The sequence below is a fragment of the Globicephala melas genome, chromosome 10, assembly GCF_963455315.2.
Source record: "Globicephala melas chromosome 10, mGloMel1.2, whole genome shotgun sequence".
NCBI lineage: Eukaryota > Metazoa > Chordata > Mammalia > Artiodactyla > Delphinidae > Globicephala > Globicephala melas.
In genome coordinates this window covers 60,764,815-60,782,353 of record NC_083323.1, presented here as the reverse complement: position 1 = coordinate 60,782,353, position 17,539 = coordinate 60,764,815, and the positions used below count along the sequence as shown (strand labels likewise).

Genomic DNA, 17,539 nt, shown 5'->3' with positions numbered 1-17,539 from the left:
TTATCCAGAGTGAGGCCTTGACCTCTCCCAGGGCTGGGCCTGATTCCAGCTCCTCTCCTGAAGAAGCCCAGAAGCCCCTGGAAGTTCTGGCTCTGCCAGGAAGTGGGCACTGGAGTCCTCTCCTGCTGAGGGCGTGGGAGAGCCGTTTGCACCCACTCCCTCCCCCAGCCAATGCCCTGTGCTGTCCGAGAACATTCCTCAGTGGTGAGAAGACCACACGTTTAGCTGCCCTAGGCCTGGGTTTGGGGTGGACCAACCAACTGGCAAATCAGTCCTTCCTGGGAGAGAGAGGGAGTCAGGCGGGGCATAAAGTTGTGCCCTGGGAGACGCAACCTCAGTCACTGTGGGAGGGTTTAGGAGGCAGGGGAAGCAGCAGCAGGTCCACACTGGAGGGGCCCTGGGACCAATCTGTCCGTTAGAAGCCACAGGCGTCCAAGCCTCCAGAGCGGCTACAGTCAGGGTTGACTCTTTGCCCAGGGCTGGGGGAAACCAGTCATTCAGACTCTTGGGGATGGAGGGGAGCTGCCAGAGCTGCGGGCGAGGAGCCCTCCCTCCCTGGAGGAAGTGAAGAGACAAGCGGGGAGAGAGATGCAGGAGGAGGCAGCAATTGGGCAGGTCAGGCCGGCTGGTTCCTGCAGCCCTTCCACCGCAAGCCCAGGGGCTCTCCGAGCTCTGGGACCCGCCGCCGGAGGCAGGGACGGCTGGCTCGCAGAGCGGTGTATTTACGAAGCAGAAGCCACCAAGCAAACCACACCAGGTGGCTGCCGCCACCGCTTTGGCCGCAGGGCGAGCACACCGGTGCTCACCCCCAGGTTCCCGCTGCAGCGGGCGCTGCAGACGCTGCCCGTCGCCGGCCGGGAGCCGGACACACAGAGGTCCCTGCAGACGACCCCGCCCCGGGAGCTGCTGACACCTGCGGGGGGCCGGGGAAGGGAGAGAACGGGGCTGAGTCGCCTCGCAAGGTCGTCACCAGCGGCTCCTGCCTAAGGGCCAGAGTCCCCCCACCCCCTCTTCTCTTCCTCAGAGCTCCTTCCCTCTATTTCTATTCCCCCTTCCCCCTCAAACAACCTCACACCTGGGCACTTCTTCCAGTAGTCTAACCTCAAGCATCCCCTATAAACTGTCAGCCCAGGCCCTCCCTATAGGCTGAAATAGCTATTTAAGTTATCATAATCATTCACTGCCACAACCCCCTCCTTCCTTTCAGGGTCTTAAACTGTGCCCCCCGTCCCCACACCCCGGCCCCCGCCTCCTGTCTTTGTAAATAAAACTTTATTGGAAGCCAGCCACACCTATTCCTGAAGTATTGCTATGGCTGTGTCTGCTTTCACATTACAACAAGCTAAGCAGTTGAGCAGAGACTGCGCGACCCGCAAGCCTAAAATATTTACTATTTGGCCCTTTAAGAAAAAGACGGACCACCAGGAGCCCCAAGCTCTTATTTCAGAACCCACAGTATAGATAACTTACAGACATTTACAGCACCAATGCCCTTAAACAACCTTGTGGGGAGAGAAAAGAGTCAAAAATTAGTTGGGGGGAGCAGAACTTGCAAATTCCCTCCTCCAAGTAATCATGATGAAAATTAGATGCAAATAATATGCAAACATGCTCCTAGCTCTAAGCACAGCTTGGAGGATGAAGAGACATCATCCCCACAGATGTGGTCCTCACCCCTGCCCCTCGCCCTCCAGCAGGCGCCTGTAGGTGGCGATCTCGATGTCCAGGCCCAGTTTGGAGTTCATCACCTCCTGGTACTCCTTGAGCAGGCAGGCCATGTCCCGCTCGGCCTTCTGCAGGGCCTCCTCCAGCCCGGCCAGCTTGCAGCAGGCATCATTAAGGGCCGCCTCGCCCTGCTGCTCCGCCTCGGGCATGGCAGCCTCCAGCTTGGAGTTCTGGGGGACAGGGGAGGGTTATTAAGGCTCCTTCTTCTGGATTTAGGGTCAGAGACCAAGTATCCACTGACCATTGACTATCAGAGGAAGAAGGGGGCTTACTCGTTTGTTAGGTCAGGGGTTGCAAATTAGTGCTCTTGGGGAATGTTGGCAGTGTCCTTAATTTTTGAAATTTAATGTAAAAATCCAAATTCCTGGCTTCTCTTGAAAAACCAGAGGATCCGGCCACACTGTACCTGCATTTCTGTAGGGCCTGCCTCAGTTGGTTCTGATCAGCTCTGCCCGTTTGTTTTGTTTTCCAGTTCACCACACCCTAGTGCCTTCGCTACAGGCTGCTTCACTCACTTACTAACCTCTGGGGACATCTAAGTGTGTGGTCAGTGATCTAGAGCAATGGGCCAGAGAGGTGAAATGGCTTCCCCCAAATCACATGGTGAGCTAGTGGCAGGGCTGGTTGGAGAGCCCAGGTTTCCTGCCTCTCAGACTGGTGCTATTTCCTCTACCCCATTCTGCCCCTGGGACCATGAGAGCCCTGGTCATTCCGTTCCCCTCCATAGCCCCCCCCCGCGCCCCCCCATTCAGCGGGGACGGAGAGCGTTCTCCGTGGAGAAGACTTGCCTGAAGTTTGACGTTGCTTCTTCCCCCACACTTTGGCAAGGTGTCTGACTTAAATCTCCCTGCTCGTTGATCTCCTCCTTGGTGCGGCGCAGGGTCTCCCCAGGCTGGATCACCGTGGCCTTGATCTCCTCGCATTGGGGGAAAGCACAGATGCTCATGGGACACAGGATATGCCATCACATTGAGCCCCACGGTTTGCACATCGGCCACCCCATCCTGAGAGCTGCCTGCCCTTCCCTTACCCATCCCACCTAGACAAAGGCCAAAGCCCTTTTAGCATCCCTCCTGCTAATACTTTCAGCTTTTAGCATCCCTGTTCTGGGAAGGGGGCACTGGACCACTCACCTTGCTGCGGTACCAGGACTCAGCCTCGGCCCGGCTGCGGCTGGCCATGTCATCCTACTGAGCCTTGATCTCGGCGACAATGCAGTCCATGTTCAGGTCCCGGCTGTTGTCCATCTTGACGATGGCTGAGGTGCCTGAGATGTGGGCGTGGAGGACCTGGAGCTCCTGCGGGGAAGTGGGGGAGTGGTAAGAGCTTCCTGGACCATAGTCCCACTCCCCGAAGCCCTCTTTCTCATGGTGCTTCCCTGTCCCCTGCCCTTGCTTCTTCCACAGCCTCACTGTCTGAAGCCCCAGTACAAAGGTGACATCTCCCCTTCGACCCTGGAACCTCTCAGTGCTCCTCAGGACCAACGTCCCAAGGCTGAGAGGAGCCCAGCTCGGAGGCTTACTGCCTGATTTCAGTCAGGGCCTCTGAAATCAGGCAGCAACTTACAATTTGTGCCTGATGTGTGAATATACAATTTGTGATAATTATCACCACAGTTGCCAGGGCAACAGCTTGTTTGGGTTTGGCAGATAAGACAAGAAGCTATACTTTTTCATCTTCTGACAGTAAACCTGCCTCGGGTCCCTCGACTCTGCCCTGTGCTCCCCTCACCAGGGGTTTCAGAAGCCAAGTGGTGGAAAGTCCTTTCCAATGTCCAAATACCATCCTCCTTGCTGCCCCACTGCTCTGTGGCCCCTCACCTCTTTAAACAGCTGCTGCAGGAAGTTGATCTCCTGGGTCAGGGCCTCCGCATTGGCCTCCAGGTCTGACTTTTGCAGGTAGCCGCAGTCCACAACCTAAAGGGAGAGGGTGGCACAGGAGTCTCACTGGGGAGACAGCACAGAGCTCTCCCCACCAGGGAGGGGCACCCCATCAGGCTGGGCACACTCCCTGGGCCCTCTTTAGCTGTTCATTCCAGTGCCTGGTGTCATGGTATTGATGAAGTCCTTTACTCAGTTCAAGGGGTCAGAAGCAGGTCTGGGTAAGGGAGGGGGTCCTGGGGTTTCCAGACATTTCCTCTGGTACCCACTAGGATGATCGCTCTAGAATGCACAGCTTGCACTATTGTGAAACTTAGGATCTGGTGTAAATGGCTGTTTTTTTTTTTTTTTTGCGGTATGCAGGCCTCTCACTGTTGTGGCCTTTCCCGTTGCAGAGCACAGGCTCCGGACGCGCAGGCTCAGCGGCCATGGCTCACAGGCCCAGCCGCTCCGCGGCATGTGGGATCTTCCCGGACCGGGGCACGAACCCATGTCCCCTGCATCGGCAGGCGGACTCTCAACCACTGTGCCACCAGGGAAGCCCTATAAAATATATTCCTTATTTTGAGTTGTGGTTATAAAAAAAAGTTTGACAGCCAGTACCCTGAAGAACCTCTTGCCAAAGTACACCAGCAAATATGTACCCCAAAGTTCGGGGCAGCATTGTTTATTATAACCAAAAAAAAAAAAAAGCACACGTATGTATACCCCTAGGAGAATGGAGAATAATTATACACTGGAATACTCTACAGCACTGAAAAATAAAGAAAGCTACATGCATCAAAATGGATGGATCTCACAAATAGAATGTTGAGGGGGGAAAAGCAAGTCATAGGAGCGAACATGTAATTCTATTTATAGAAAGCTTAAAGGCAGGCAAAACTAAACAATTGCTTAGGGATTCATACTCATATGATGCAACAATAAAGAAAATCAAAGGAGTGCTTAACACGAAAACCCAAGATAGTGGTTACCTTGGAGATTGGATGGGGTCAGAGGGGGAGGATGCTGTGCTCAGGAAGGGTCCCACAGGGGGCTCTGAAGGTACTGCTGGGTACACAAGGATTTGTTTTTATTACTGTTGCTATTTAAATCATTAAACGTATGTTGTATATACTCTTGCACGTATGAGAAATTTATAAAACAAAAGAAAATGCCGATCAACTTGTGTTCTCTGATCCCTGTTACTCCTTCAGTTTAGAGTCTTGTCTTACCCCAGATTTCTTACCTAGTCGTGGAAATGGAATCCCCAGCCTCAGTCTCTCTGCCTCCTATCTGTCTTCCACGCTGCTGCCAGACAGGCCTTCCAAATTGCATCATACACCATGCTGCTGGCCTGCTCAAGCACCTTCTGTGGCTCCCATCGCCCACTCCATAAGCCTGAAGTCCTCAGCTCCACACGTTTCCCCCACTTGAAGCACCTTTCCTTCCCCCTCCCCCTCCCCCTCCCCCCCTTTCCTTCAAGTCCCTTTCCAGCCCAGAGACCACCACGTTCCCATCTGGGTTCACAGGATGGCTGCTTCCACACCCCCGTCAGAACTCTGCAGAGATTGGGCTGCAGAGATTGGTGGGAGATGGAGTTTTGCGGTCTCTTTATATCCATTCCCCCCCCACCCCGTCTGCCTTGGAAGGAAATTTGCAGTGGGCTGGCGTGAACAGTTCCTATTCTCTGGGTTGAAGGGTGTGTGTGACTTTATCTGTCCCTCAGGGTATAGAGCAACATGCATGGACTTAAGATGAAGCCTGGCTTAGCCATTGACCGGCAGGGTCACTCACGTCCCTCTGGGTCCCCCTGCCTTGCACAGTGGATGAGCAGCAGCTTTTGCCAAGGAAAGGTAATGGAGAGAGTAACATCTACGTGGCCTACTTTACAGGTGGTCATGAGCCCCAGTGAGGTGGTGGAGGCATCGTGAGAGCGTCGGTCCCTGTGCCCGGCTGGTTGTGTGTTGGCATGTGCAGACAGGATGCGGGAAGGGAAAAGGCCCACTGATTTTGTCCCTTGTAGTCCCGTAGTGTTGTCCCAGAGTGGCCTTGGGTTTGGGGAAGGAGCTGGAATCTGGATCTCCTGTCACTGATTAATAGCCTTCATCAAGTTAGGGAAGTTTCCTCATATTCTTAGCCTTTAAAAAGTATTTTTAGAATTAGAAATTATTGTTGAGTTTTATTAAATGCCTTTTGTATTCATTTCGATGATCCTATGTAGCGAAGGAAGATAATTGATCTCCTAGAGTTAACTACCCTTATTCCTGGGGTCAACCCTGTGTGATCTCAGTTCAAAGACTCAACAGACTGCCGCCCTGCGTTGCTGCCCTTTGTGGCTGAGTTCACGCTACCTTTGGCATCTCCAGGCCTGGTGGCTCACCCACCATTGTGCCAGCCAAGTGCATTTCATTCTCTCAGCAACCTTTGGGGTTAGGAAAGATGATCATCCCCATCTTACAGATGGAGAGATGGAGGCCCAGAGGAGTTAAATGCTCGGTCTTCCTGGCCTCAGTCGAGTACCCTTGCTGCTCTCCTCATCTCCCTGATCCTCTCCCATGCTTGGCTGCCCCGACTCCACAATGTGAGGAGATAAAGATAACGGTGCAGAAACACAGGCAGAGCTTGCGCCACAGCAAGGAGGAGCTGAACAGGCTTAACTAGGCCATCCAGTGGCCGACAGTGGAGGTGAACAGCACCAAGAGCCAGGTGAGGGGTGGGAGTGGGGGCAGCTGGGTGGTGATGGTGGAAGGGCATTGACTATTTAGGACAACTAGGTCTTCACACGGTCTGGACTCCAGACAAGGCCTGCTTCTGAGCTGTGTGGTGTCACAGCACAGAGGGCTGGTTAGAACAGTTGCATGTTCTGGAACTCTCTGAGGGCTCTGTCCTCAGAATTCCATTGGAGGGTGGAGGGGACACATTGGTTGCCAGGAGACCTGGAATTAATCCTATCTTTTAAAAGAGCCAGTGTCTTTTCAGACCGCTCACTTCTGATCTCTCAATATTATCAATTTATTTCTATCACACTTAGAGGTGGGGATGGGCACTTCCATTTCTGCTATAGTTTCCTGGGCCCGGCACTGGAAGTTTAGAGATTCACTCTGCTGTACAGATGTATGTTCAGGGACTTGCCTTGGCCTATAGTGAAGCTGAGGGGCCATCTCTCCACTCCCACCAGCACTTGTAATATCTTCATCAGTGTGGCGGGGATGGTTTCCTGCGTGAAGGAGCTTGATGGCCTGGAAGACGTGGGGTTTTCTTTCTGTGCTTGCAATCTCTGATCATATAAGTGTAATGAGAGGCTGCCCATGGCCCTGATCCCAGGAGGGATTTCTACTTTGTATTCTGCAAAAGAATACTACTGATGATAAATGAATATTGTGATTATTTCGTGGCAGGCACTAAGTATTTTATGTATACGAAATTCCTTAATCCTCCCAACAACCCTAGGAGGTAAAAGAAAAATGCTCTTTTTCTCATTTTCACTTTAGACATATAGAAACGGAGGCACAGAGAGGGTAAGTAAATGGCCCGAAGTCACTCAGCTAGGAACAGAGTTCAGTTTTGGACCCATGCAGTTTGGCTCCAGGGTCTGTGTGCTCACCTCTACACCACATCATCTTCTTGCCACGTGCTGTTTTCTAGCTTTGAGGCAATTTATCAGCTATGGAAGGTCTCCAAACCCCAAAAGGACTCCATTAAAAAAAGACAGCCATGTCAAAGGCTTTTTGAAAGTTTAAGTCATCTTCATGTATTCACCCCTTAAAGAATTCTTGTAAGTTACTCAGGCTTGAGTCTTCCCCACCAAACAGGAGTGATGTTTCCTTAAGCTTTGAGTGACTGGTGCATCTACCCATAGGTTTACAGATGTGCACAGATACGTTCTCTGGGAGGCAGCTGTGGTTTAGTGAAATGAGCACTAAACATGCTCACGGGGTTCAAACCCCAGCTGTGCCACCGAACTCAGGATGGGACCCTGCCCTGGCTACTGCGGGTCCCTGAGCTCTGCAAGAGATACTGTGAAGGTGGTATGGATAAAATTACAGGATGCAGCGGCGTAGCACAATCCTTGGCAAAATCTGAGAGTGCTGTGAGCCCAGGGACAAAAGACTAGTGGAGACCCCACATCTAGGGCTTTTCTGCTCCGTGTGACTTTGGGGACCCTCCCAAACCTCGACCCCTGAGGAAGATAGCAGAAGTGCAGACAAGGCCCAGCGTTGGCTATATTGATTTATTGGAAACACAGATCAAGGAGAGGAACACGGCAGAGAAGGAAGGGGTGATGCTGGGACAGAGTGGGAGCGTTGGCTATTGGCCCCATAGCAGCCCAGGTCCTAATCCTGGTCCCCCCTGCCCCGGAGTCCCCTTCCTGTGATGGCCAAAGAGACTTCTTTCTAGGGTAGCCTTTCCCAGCGTGGGCGGCAGAGCCCGGGAAGAGGGGATCACACACAGGCTTGAGATGTTAGGAGTGGGAGGGACCTTTCAAAGAGCCAGCGAAGTAGCCTAGGGCTTGCTCCGCCCAGAGGTGGGCGGGGCGGGGCCAGGCAAGGCGGGCCCTGCCGGGCTGCGCGGAAGGGTTGCCCGGCGCGGGCCTGAGTTGGGGCGCTTAACATTTGCGGCAGCTGCTGGCGCGGGAGCCCACGCCGCAAGACGTGACGGAGCTGCAGGGGCCGTAGGGCCCACACAGGCCGGTGCTCACCGCCAGGTTCCCGCTGCAGGGGACGCTGCAGACGCTGCCAGTCACCGGCCGGGAGCCGGACACGCAGAGGTCCCCGCAGACGACCCCGCCCCGGGAGCTGCTGACACCTGCGAACCCCAAAGGCTTAGTCAAAATTCTGGGGGGCCAAGTCTCCCGCATCCCCGACGATGCACCTCTCCAAGCATCTTTACTTAACAACTCTAGTCCCAACGAAGTGGTCCTTGCTTCTTGTCTAACCCAAATCCCTCCTCCTGTGATGCCAGCCCACTCTTATATTTAGGTCCAGTGGAACTCCTCCTTCCATCCCTTACAGGAAGAGAGTAAATTCATCCACACAGGGCCTAGGTTACTCACAGACATTCACGGCCCCAACGCCTTCACACAGTCTGAGAGGGAAGAGGAAAAAAGCAACATTAGCGACTGAGCCAGAGTTGCCGACAGAGCTCTACAAATTCCTGGGGTGGGGTTCACAAGTGGTCAGGAAGGAGGGGGCAGAGGGTCAAAAGTAATAGTCCTCACAAACCGCCCCCCACCCCAAAGTGATAAATGATAGGTTTGTCCCAGATCCCTGGCCATTGCTCGGCCAGGATCAAGGGTGGTGCTTGTGGAAAGGGTGGGAATGGGCAGCTCAGGGCCAGGCTGGGATGGGCCCCACCTGTGCTCCTCGCCCTCCAGCAGGCGCCTGTAGGTGGCGATCTCGATGTCCAGGCCCAGCTTGGAGTTCATCACCTCCTGGTACTCCTTGAGCAGGCAGGCCATGTCCCGCTTGGCCTTCTGCAGGGCCTCCTCCAGCCCGGCCAGCTTGCAGCGGGCATCATTAAGGGCCGCCTCGCCCTGCTGCTCCGCCTGGGTCACAGTGGCCTCCAACTTGGAGTTCTAAAGGCCCAGAAGAGAACAAGATGGGTTATGGTCCCTGGGTCTCTGTGTCCACTTCCTGGACGCATCCAGTCTCTCCTGGCCAGCTGGGATCACCCCAGGAACAGGTCTCTCCTCTTCATCACCTGGGTTTCCTTAAGTGACCACAACCTGGGACTCAGGTCATGCAGATGGGCTGGAGAATGAATGGTGAGATCCAGTTGGGTGCACACACTGCCTGTGGGACCCTGGGTGGGCCTCAAACGACCCCTACCTGGCACTTGGCATTCTCGACCTCGGCCGTCAGCCTCTGGATCACGCGGTTCAGCTCGTTGATCTCCTCCTTGGTGCGGCGCAGGGTCTCCCCATGCCGGAGCACCGTGGCCTTCATCTCCTCACACTGGAGGGAAGCAGAGAGGCTCATGAAACTCAGGATGGGACATCCCACCCACTCAGGACACCACAGATGATTTGCAGATTGTACAGTACTCAGCCTGTGCAACCATACGTGGCAGCCATGTCCTGCTACTATAACCTGAGAGGGGTCTGCACTTCTTTTACCACCTCTAGGAATCAGAGTCCCCAGACAAAAGAAGCCTTGTTAATATATACCACCCATCCCTCCCACCATGTCTAGGAGGCAGGTGCCCTGAGACACTCACGTTGCTGCGGTACCAGCTCTCAGCCTCGGCCCGACTGCGGCCGGCAATGTCGTCATAGTTCGCCTTGATCTCGGCCACAATGCTGTCCATATTCAGGTCCCGGCTGTTGTCCATCTTGATGATGACCGAGGCGTCTGAGATGTGAGTGTGGAGAACTCGGATCTCCTGCAGATGGTGGGGTGGGAGGATGCGTGTGGTTTATACCATCCCCTCCCTCACCACAGTGTGTACCCAACCTTCTCAGCCCTCCTTGGTCTCTAGCCCCCGCCCTCTCTGACAGCCTCACGGACTGCAGCTCCTGCCCAAATCCCTGTCCCACTCTGATCCCAGACCAACGCCCTCTCTTCCAGGCCAGCTGCTGGTTTTGTGCCTGGACCACAGCCCCTCACCTCCTCATACAGTCGCCGCAGGAAGTCGATCTCCTGAATCAGGGCCTCTGAGTTGGCCTCCAGGTCTGACTTGCAGAGGTAGGCGCAGTCCACATCCTGGGAAGGTGGGGAATCTTTGAGTTCAGAGGACCTCTGGTGATCACCACCCCACATCCCTCTCTCCCTTCACCCATTACATGGAGGTGAGGGGGAAAGGATTCCCAGTGCTACTATTCCCATGCCATCTCCGTACGCTCTGCCCTTCCCCAGAGGCACCTCACAACCTCCTCCTCTCCTAAGAACAAACGCCTCGTGCCTTGGAGATGGGTCACCAGCCTTTCACTCCTCCTACCTGAGACCTCTTACCTCCCAGCTCTCCTTCTTACCCTCCCCTGTACCAGGAAGCCTGCCAGACTGGCTCCCTCACTCAGCCACCTTGACACTTCCCTGTCCCCCAGCAGTCCTCCAAGACTCCACCTGGCCTCTCCTGGCTCTGCTCCATCCTCCCCGAGATCCTGAGACTGTGCCCCTCTTCCTAATCAGACTTCCTGCAGCAGTAGACAGGACACCGTCCCTTAACAGCGAGACTGGAGCTGCCATGCCTCCATGGGACCCCAGCCACAGACCACCACCTCTGGAGCAGCACAGAACATCCAGAGCTCAACTCAGCCATCCCGCTGCTTCAGGGCAGGGTGCTAGTGTATGCTCCAAGGGTAGTGCCCTTCTCAGAGCCCTACATGGGCCTTTCATGACCTAATCTCTGGGAATTTCCCATCCTGACTTGGCAAGGTCGCTGCACCCCGCACTGAGGTTGAGACCATGGGTCTCCCCAGCAAGAGTCTGTCATTCTGAGATCCCTCGTGTCTCTGCTTCCCGATCCCACGTGACTCACCTTCTTCAGAGCCACAAACTCATTCTCCGCTGTCACTCTCAGAGCGACTTCCGCCTCGTACCTGAGGCAGAAGAGGGCAGAAAGGGAGGTCATGGCAGGGCAGGTCTCCCCAGAACCCCCTCCACTTCATACCAGTGAAGGAGGCAATGTTAGGGACCTGCCAACACAGCCCGCCCCCTGGCAGCCCTGCTGGGGTCCGCTGTGGTTGGATTTGGGATGTGTTTGTGATTCTCTCTCCACTTTGCATTGAGGGGTCCAGGGGGCCACTCTTCTGGGACCTCACAGCCCTGTTCCCAAAGCTGCTCTGAGGTCCTGTCTGGAGAATAAGGACTCAACACCAGCCCCATGCTAGGAGTGGACAGCAGCACATGTGGGGCACTGCAGCCTCCACTCTCCTGGGTGTCCATCCTAGCTCAGCTGTGGGAGGGCCCATGAGTCCCAGAGGCCCTCAGCACTCCGCACCCTAGACGGTGGGACACCAGCAGCCCCAGGACCTGGCAGCCCTGAGTGACACTGGGACTCATATCACGTCCAGGTGCTACAGGTGGGAGCCTGAGAGGCCGGGAGGAGATGGCTTGGGAGACTGCAGAAGCCCCCTCCCCACAGACCGCAGGGCACAGCTGCTGGGTGATCAGGCTCCAGGAAGTGAAGGCTGAAGGAGCAGAGAGAGACCTCCTGGGGAATCACGGCCCTACTCTTAGGCATCTGATCGATGACTGCCTGATGTGAAGATCCTGCTGCCCAGCGCCCACCTGCCCTGCAAGGGCACTGGCCCTTCTCGGAAAGTCTTCTCCAGTCTCATCCAGTAGGCTTTAACTCAAGTCCATCCCTGTGCCCAACATCATCCCTGACCGCACTCACTTCTGCTTGTAGCCCTCCAGCACCTCCTGCATGTGGCTGAGCTCCGAGGCCAGCCTCCCGCTGTCGGCCTCCACGCACTCGGCCTCCCTCCTCAGTGTCTGGATGTAGGCCTGGAACAGGGGCTCCAGGTTGCTCTCGCAGCACTGGCGGTTCTGGTAGAACTGCCACTTGGTCTCCAGCAGCTTGTTCTGCTGCTCCAGGAAGCGCACCTGCCATTTGGGGTGGGAGGACGGGTCAGATGGCTCCCACTGCCCCAAAGCCTACTTGGGGCATGTGGGGATGGGGGAGGGCGCTGATTGCTTTAAGGTAAACTCCCAAACCAGGAGCTCAGCAGGGATTACACAGGGCGCTGTGGAAGACAAGGCAACTTCTGGATTTTGGGATTGGGATTTATGTTTGGATTTTCCAAGTTAGGGGTGAGAGCAAGGGGCTGGGAACGACCAGTCCCTGCTCAGGTGAACTGAGTTATCCTGACGTGCTGAGCCTAGGTGGCATGTGGTCAGGAGCCAAGTAGAGGTCTTTTTGCCTCTGACTCCCCCATCAGTGCCCAGCCTGAATTGAGCATGGGTGGGGTCAGGAAAGGTGTGATCAAGGACACCCACCCCAAGGCTGACCTGTGGTCCTCTTCCTATATCTTATGTGCATTTCTTGTGTCTTGTTTGCATGTATGGCCTTCTTCCTCCGACATGCGGTTCCCAACCTGTCCTTGTCTGTCTGTGGGGACCCTGCCTGTCTGGACAGAGGTTGTGTATAATAACAATTGCCTCATCAGGAGCCCCTGCTCTAGACTCATCTCTCTGATCTTTCTGTGCCCTGGATATGTGTCCGTCTCCTCCATCAGACTCGGGGCTCACCTGGGCCACATCTCTCCTGCCCCCCGACTACCCCTTCAGTGCCTGCCCAGGAAGGGAGGGTTCAGGAAGGTGCGATCAAGGACACCCACCTTGTCGATGAAGGCAGCGAACCTGTTGTTGAGACACTTGATCTGCTCCTTCTCCTCGTGCTTCACACACTGCACGTTGGGGTCGATCTCCAGGTTGAGGGGCGCGAGGAGGCTCTCGTTGACCGACACGGTGGTGATGCAGGGCGGGCTGGGGCCGCACACGCCGCCAGAGCGGTACCCGAAGCTGCGGCCGCAGGAGCCGGTGCGGAAGCCCTCGCAGAGGCTGCGGCTGCCGAAGCCCCCGGTGAGGCCGCGGTAGCAGGAGATGCCGCGGTAGGGGGCGGCCGTGATGCTGCAGCGGCTGGGGCGGGTACCGCAGGCTGAGAAGCAGCTGAAGGCGCGGCCGCCGAATCCTGATCCGTAGGTCATGATGCTTCTGGAAGTTTGGCTTGCGTTGTACAGGATGGGAGAGCTGGAGTCTTGTGGGAACTCTAATGTCCTCCTCTAGGAGCCTGGGTCCTATTTATGCTCGGGTAGGAAGTGCTTGGCTATGCAGACGGGGTTTTGCAATTTGTGCTTTATGGGCTTGGGTGGCTAGCTGGGTCCAACGCCTCTCTAGAATGTGCTTTAATAGTGGAGTGGCCCGCACCCTCCTCTGAGTAAAGAATGCCAACCCCTGGGCTGTAGGGGAACTCAGCATGTTTCATCTTCAAAGTGCCTCGACAGCAGGGCACGCACACATCTGAGAGTACTGGAGAGAGAAGGGCAGGGCAGGGGAGGGGAGAATGGGGCCAAGAAAAGGGGAGGAGAAGGGAAGCCAGATGGGGCAGAAGCAGGCAAACTGTATGTGTGTAGGGTGTGAGTGGGGGACCCAGGAAAGACTGCGATATTTATGAATAACTTCTAGAAGTTTCCATCCCAGTAGTGGCCAAGGCCCTACTATAACATAAAGCTGTATTTCCCCCATCTGCAGAAAGTCCAGTTGGCTGCTGAAATACACCTGACTTCCTGTCATGGCAGCAGCCAGCAGATTATTAAATATTTGTGTTTTATGTCTTCTTCCACTTTTATTATGAGAGTTTTCAAACATATAGAAAAGTTGAAGGAATAGTACCTGTGTAACAAACACCCTGATGTGTTCCACCCAGGTACCCAGATTCAAGAGTTGTTAACATTGTGCCGTATCTGCTTTCACATTTGCCCAATTATTTGACGATTACAGAAAGCATAACATGGAGCCCTTAAATACTTAGGCATATGCATTTCTTAAGAATAAGGACAGTACCATTTTCACATGCAAAAAAAGAACGATAATTCCAAAGAATCATTTACTATCCATTCCATATTAAAATTTCCCAATTGCCCTAATAATTTTTAAAAATAGGTTTTCTTGATTTAACTTATCGCTCTATCTATTGTATTTTCTGTACACTGAAAATTAACTCTTGAGCTAGGCTGTTCAGTATGGTAGCCAATAGACACAGGTGGTTATTTAAATTAGTTGAAATTAAATAAATTCAAAATCTAGTCCCTCAATTACATGCCACACATGACTACTGGCTGCCTTATTGAACAGCACAGCTACAGAACAGTTCCACCATCACACCAGCTTCTATTAGATAGTGCTGGTCTGGAGGCTTGACTGGGTTTAACTGAAACATTTTTGGGCAGAATACGTCATAACTGATGCTTTATAACTCTTACTGTATCACCCCAGGAAGCACAAAATGTCAGGTTGTCCTGTTACTGGTGATGCTAAATCGGGTCACTTGAGTACATTTTCCCCTTTACAATTAGAAAGAATTCCATAGGGCAACATAGGTCCTACTTTCTTTTTATTGGCCACCTACTATGTGACCATCATTATATGCCATAAATGATCTCTAATTCTCACATCAACCCTATGAAATATGTATCATTATCCCCATTTTACAGATGAGGAAACTGAGGCTCAGAGAGGTTAAATAACTCAACCAAAGTCTCCCATCTATTTTTTTTTAAAGATTTTTTTAATGTGGACCATTTTTAAAGTCGTTATTGAATTTGTTACAATATTGCTTCTGTTTTTTAAAAAAATATATATATTTATTTATTTATCTATTTTTGGCTGTGTTGGGTCCTTGTTGCTGTGCGCGGGCTTTCTCTAGTTGCAACGGGTGGAGGCTACTCTTCGTTGCGGTGCTCAGGCTTCTCATTGCGGTGGCTTCTTTTGTTGCGGAGCAAGGGCTCTAGGCACAGGGGCTTCAGTAGTTGTGGCACGCAGACTCAGTAGTTGTGGCTCGCTGGCTCTAGAGTGCAGGCTCAGTAGTTGCGGCGCATGGGCTTAGTTGCTCTGCGGCATGTGGGATCTTCCCGGACCACCCCAAATCGAATCACATCAAAAGGATACAACTACTGCTAGTGTTGGAGGGCCTTCTGCAGAGGTGGGGGGTGGCTGTGGCTCACCGGGGGAACAAGGACACTGACAGCAGAAGTTCTGGGAAGTACTCCTTGGTGTGAGCCCTCCCAGAGTCTGCCATTAGCCCCACCAAAGAGCCGGGTAGGCTCCAGTCTCCCATCTATTAAGTAGTGAAGCTCAGGAGATGCAATGCCTTCTCACCTATAGGCTATGGCAACCCCTGGATTTCCTAATCCCTGCAAACTTTCAAGAGGGTGGAGAAGTTGTTAGAGAGAGGATATCTGTGGATATAGGATTGGGGAGAGTCAGTCTAAGGAAGGTGGGCAGAGTCAGAGGAGGCTGGAATGGTTGCAACCAGGAGGGCCAATGGGCATGTATGTGGCACAGGGCAATGAGAGGCTGGGGGCGGGGTGGAGATCTGCAGGACCGTGTGGCTGCGAACTGAAGGAAGGGGATGGAGAACAGCACTTTTAGTTATTTGTTTACCTCTGGTATATTGTAAGTACCTATATAGGTTATACTGTGTTCTATGTACCCGTGAAGCACCCCATTCCAATAGAGCAGGTCTAGAAAAATGATACCATAAAGTACAGGGGTTTGCATTAAATGGAAGGGAAAAAAAGAAGTGAAACGCCGCAGCTAGCAATCTTCCCCGTCCTCCCCGCCGCCCCCATAGCTGCTGTGTCTTAGGGGCAAAGGCAGGCAGATCAGCTTAGGGCAGGAGGGAGGTGGGGGGGTTGGTGGGCAAAGAGAATAGTGTGTCCGTGCAAAACATCCAGGAGTGGGGCTTGTGACAGGACTGACATGGGGGCACGGACTCCTCCTCCCAGAGGAGGGCGTCATTCCTGATACTTTATGTGTTTGGGGAGCTGGGCCAGCTCTTCTGAGGCCCTTTATGCCCTCATCCGCCACTCTGGGCACTGCCCACAAGGCAGCCGTGGTGCTCCCAGCCAGCCAGCTGGCCGGGTGTCCTGAGGAGAAGCGCTGTGAGTCAGGGTGCAGCTCACACACGCTTTGCCTCTTCTACCAGTGTAACTCCCTATAAAAATGCCACGCGTAAACATGAGCTAATTACTAATGGCTGGTCTTTGCTAAGCAATTTGAAAGGAGCAGCAAGCAATTTAAAACAAGATATTAAAAAAAATTCAGATGTAACATTTCATTTAACGTCAGGTATTATTAATGGCTGCTAATTTTGAAGACCTAAAAAGACATTCAATCTGTAGGTTTTCTTAGAGTAAAAAAGCTTGTGGTGGGGGAAGAGAAGAGGGGAGGGGGGAAGAGTTGGCAGAATGACCACTCCGTGGTCTTGGCTCTGCCAATGGCAGCTTTATGGAAGTTAAAATTGCTTTTATGGTGAAATATACCACCCCCAAAAAGAAAGTGTAGGTGGTGTGCCTACCACCTGTAGGAAGAAATAGAACATATGTGTAACTTAGGGGCTTCCTCTGAGCCTCATTCTCACTGTACCCCCTTCCTTCCTGATCCAGGGATGGCTCCTCTCTGGGATTTTGTGTTGAATCATTCCCTTGCTTTTCTTTACAGTTTAAGGACCAAGGAATGCATCCCTAGACCATATATGATTTAGTTTTCCAGTTTTTGAACTTCATATAAATGGAATCATAATGTGTGTATTCCATTGTTCAATGTTGCTTCCTATATTGTGTTCATTTTCACTGTGGACTGTATTCTTTGTATGAATATGTCACAGTTTACTCATCTTTCCACCCTGGTAGCCTCATGGTTGCCACCAGAGTTTGTATTATGAACAGAGCTGCCATGAACTTTCTTTTCCATGTCTTCTGGTGTATTTGTGCAAGAGATTTTCTAGGGTATGGGGTTATTTAAAAAAAAAATATTCAGGTAGCATATGCTTAGTGTAGAAAACTATTTTATGAATATTCTTCCAAACTTAATAACAACATCTTTTGATGTTCATCTTACTTCATAGTAGATACTATACTGATTGCCCAACTTTCGTTAATGCGTTTAATTTTTACAATTACCCTCTGAGGCAGGTGTTATTATTCTAGTTTTACAGATGAGGACCCTGAGGCCTAGAGGGTTAAGAGATTGCTCAGGTTGTGTAGTTAGAGGCAGAGCTGACACTCAGAGCTTGGTGTGTTTGATCCCAGTGGAAGGGATGAGTTTATCTCACTGCATTCCTATCCATCCACCATCTGTCATCACTAAAGCATCACATGGTAGATGGTGTTTGTATAGGACACAATCATACACACTCGCTAATCCCTTCCTCCAGTACCTCTTCAGGGTCCTTCAGTGTGCTCTCAGGGTTCAGGGCCAGAGGATGAACTCACCCTTATTTGATGTGAA

The 17,539-nt window shown here is 52.7% G+C and overlaps 1 protein-coding gene and 1 pseudogene across 1 annotated transcript; both read right to left on the bottom strand.

Moving 5' to 3' along the window:
• Window positions 1–616: 616 nt before the first annotated feature.
• On the bottom strand, window positions 617–5,974 carry LOC115858781 (keratin, type II microfibrillar, component 7C-like; annotated as a pseudogene).
• A 2,218-nt stretch (window positions 5,975–8,192) lies between these two features.
• On the bottom strand, window positions 8,193–13,284 carry LOC115858714 (keratin, type II cuticular Hb1). The gene is made up of 9 exons (XM_070046506.1): window positions 12,868–13,284; window positions 11,925–12,133; window positions 11,064–11,124; window positions 10,193–10,288; window positions 9,804–9,968; window positions 9,416–9,541; window positions 8,942–9,162; window positions 8,641–8,672; window positions 8,193–8,393 (listed from the first exon to the last, which is right to left on the bottom strand). Exons 1-9 carry the CDS (start codon window positions 13,234–13,236, stop codon window positions 8,194–8,196), a joined length of 1,479 nt encoding a protein of 492 aa, XP_069902607.1. The 5' UTR covers window positions 13,237–13,284; the 3' UTR covers window position 8,193.
• Window positions 13,285–17,539: the final 4,255 nt, after the last annotated feature.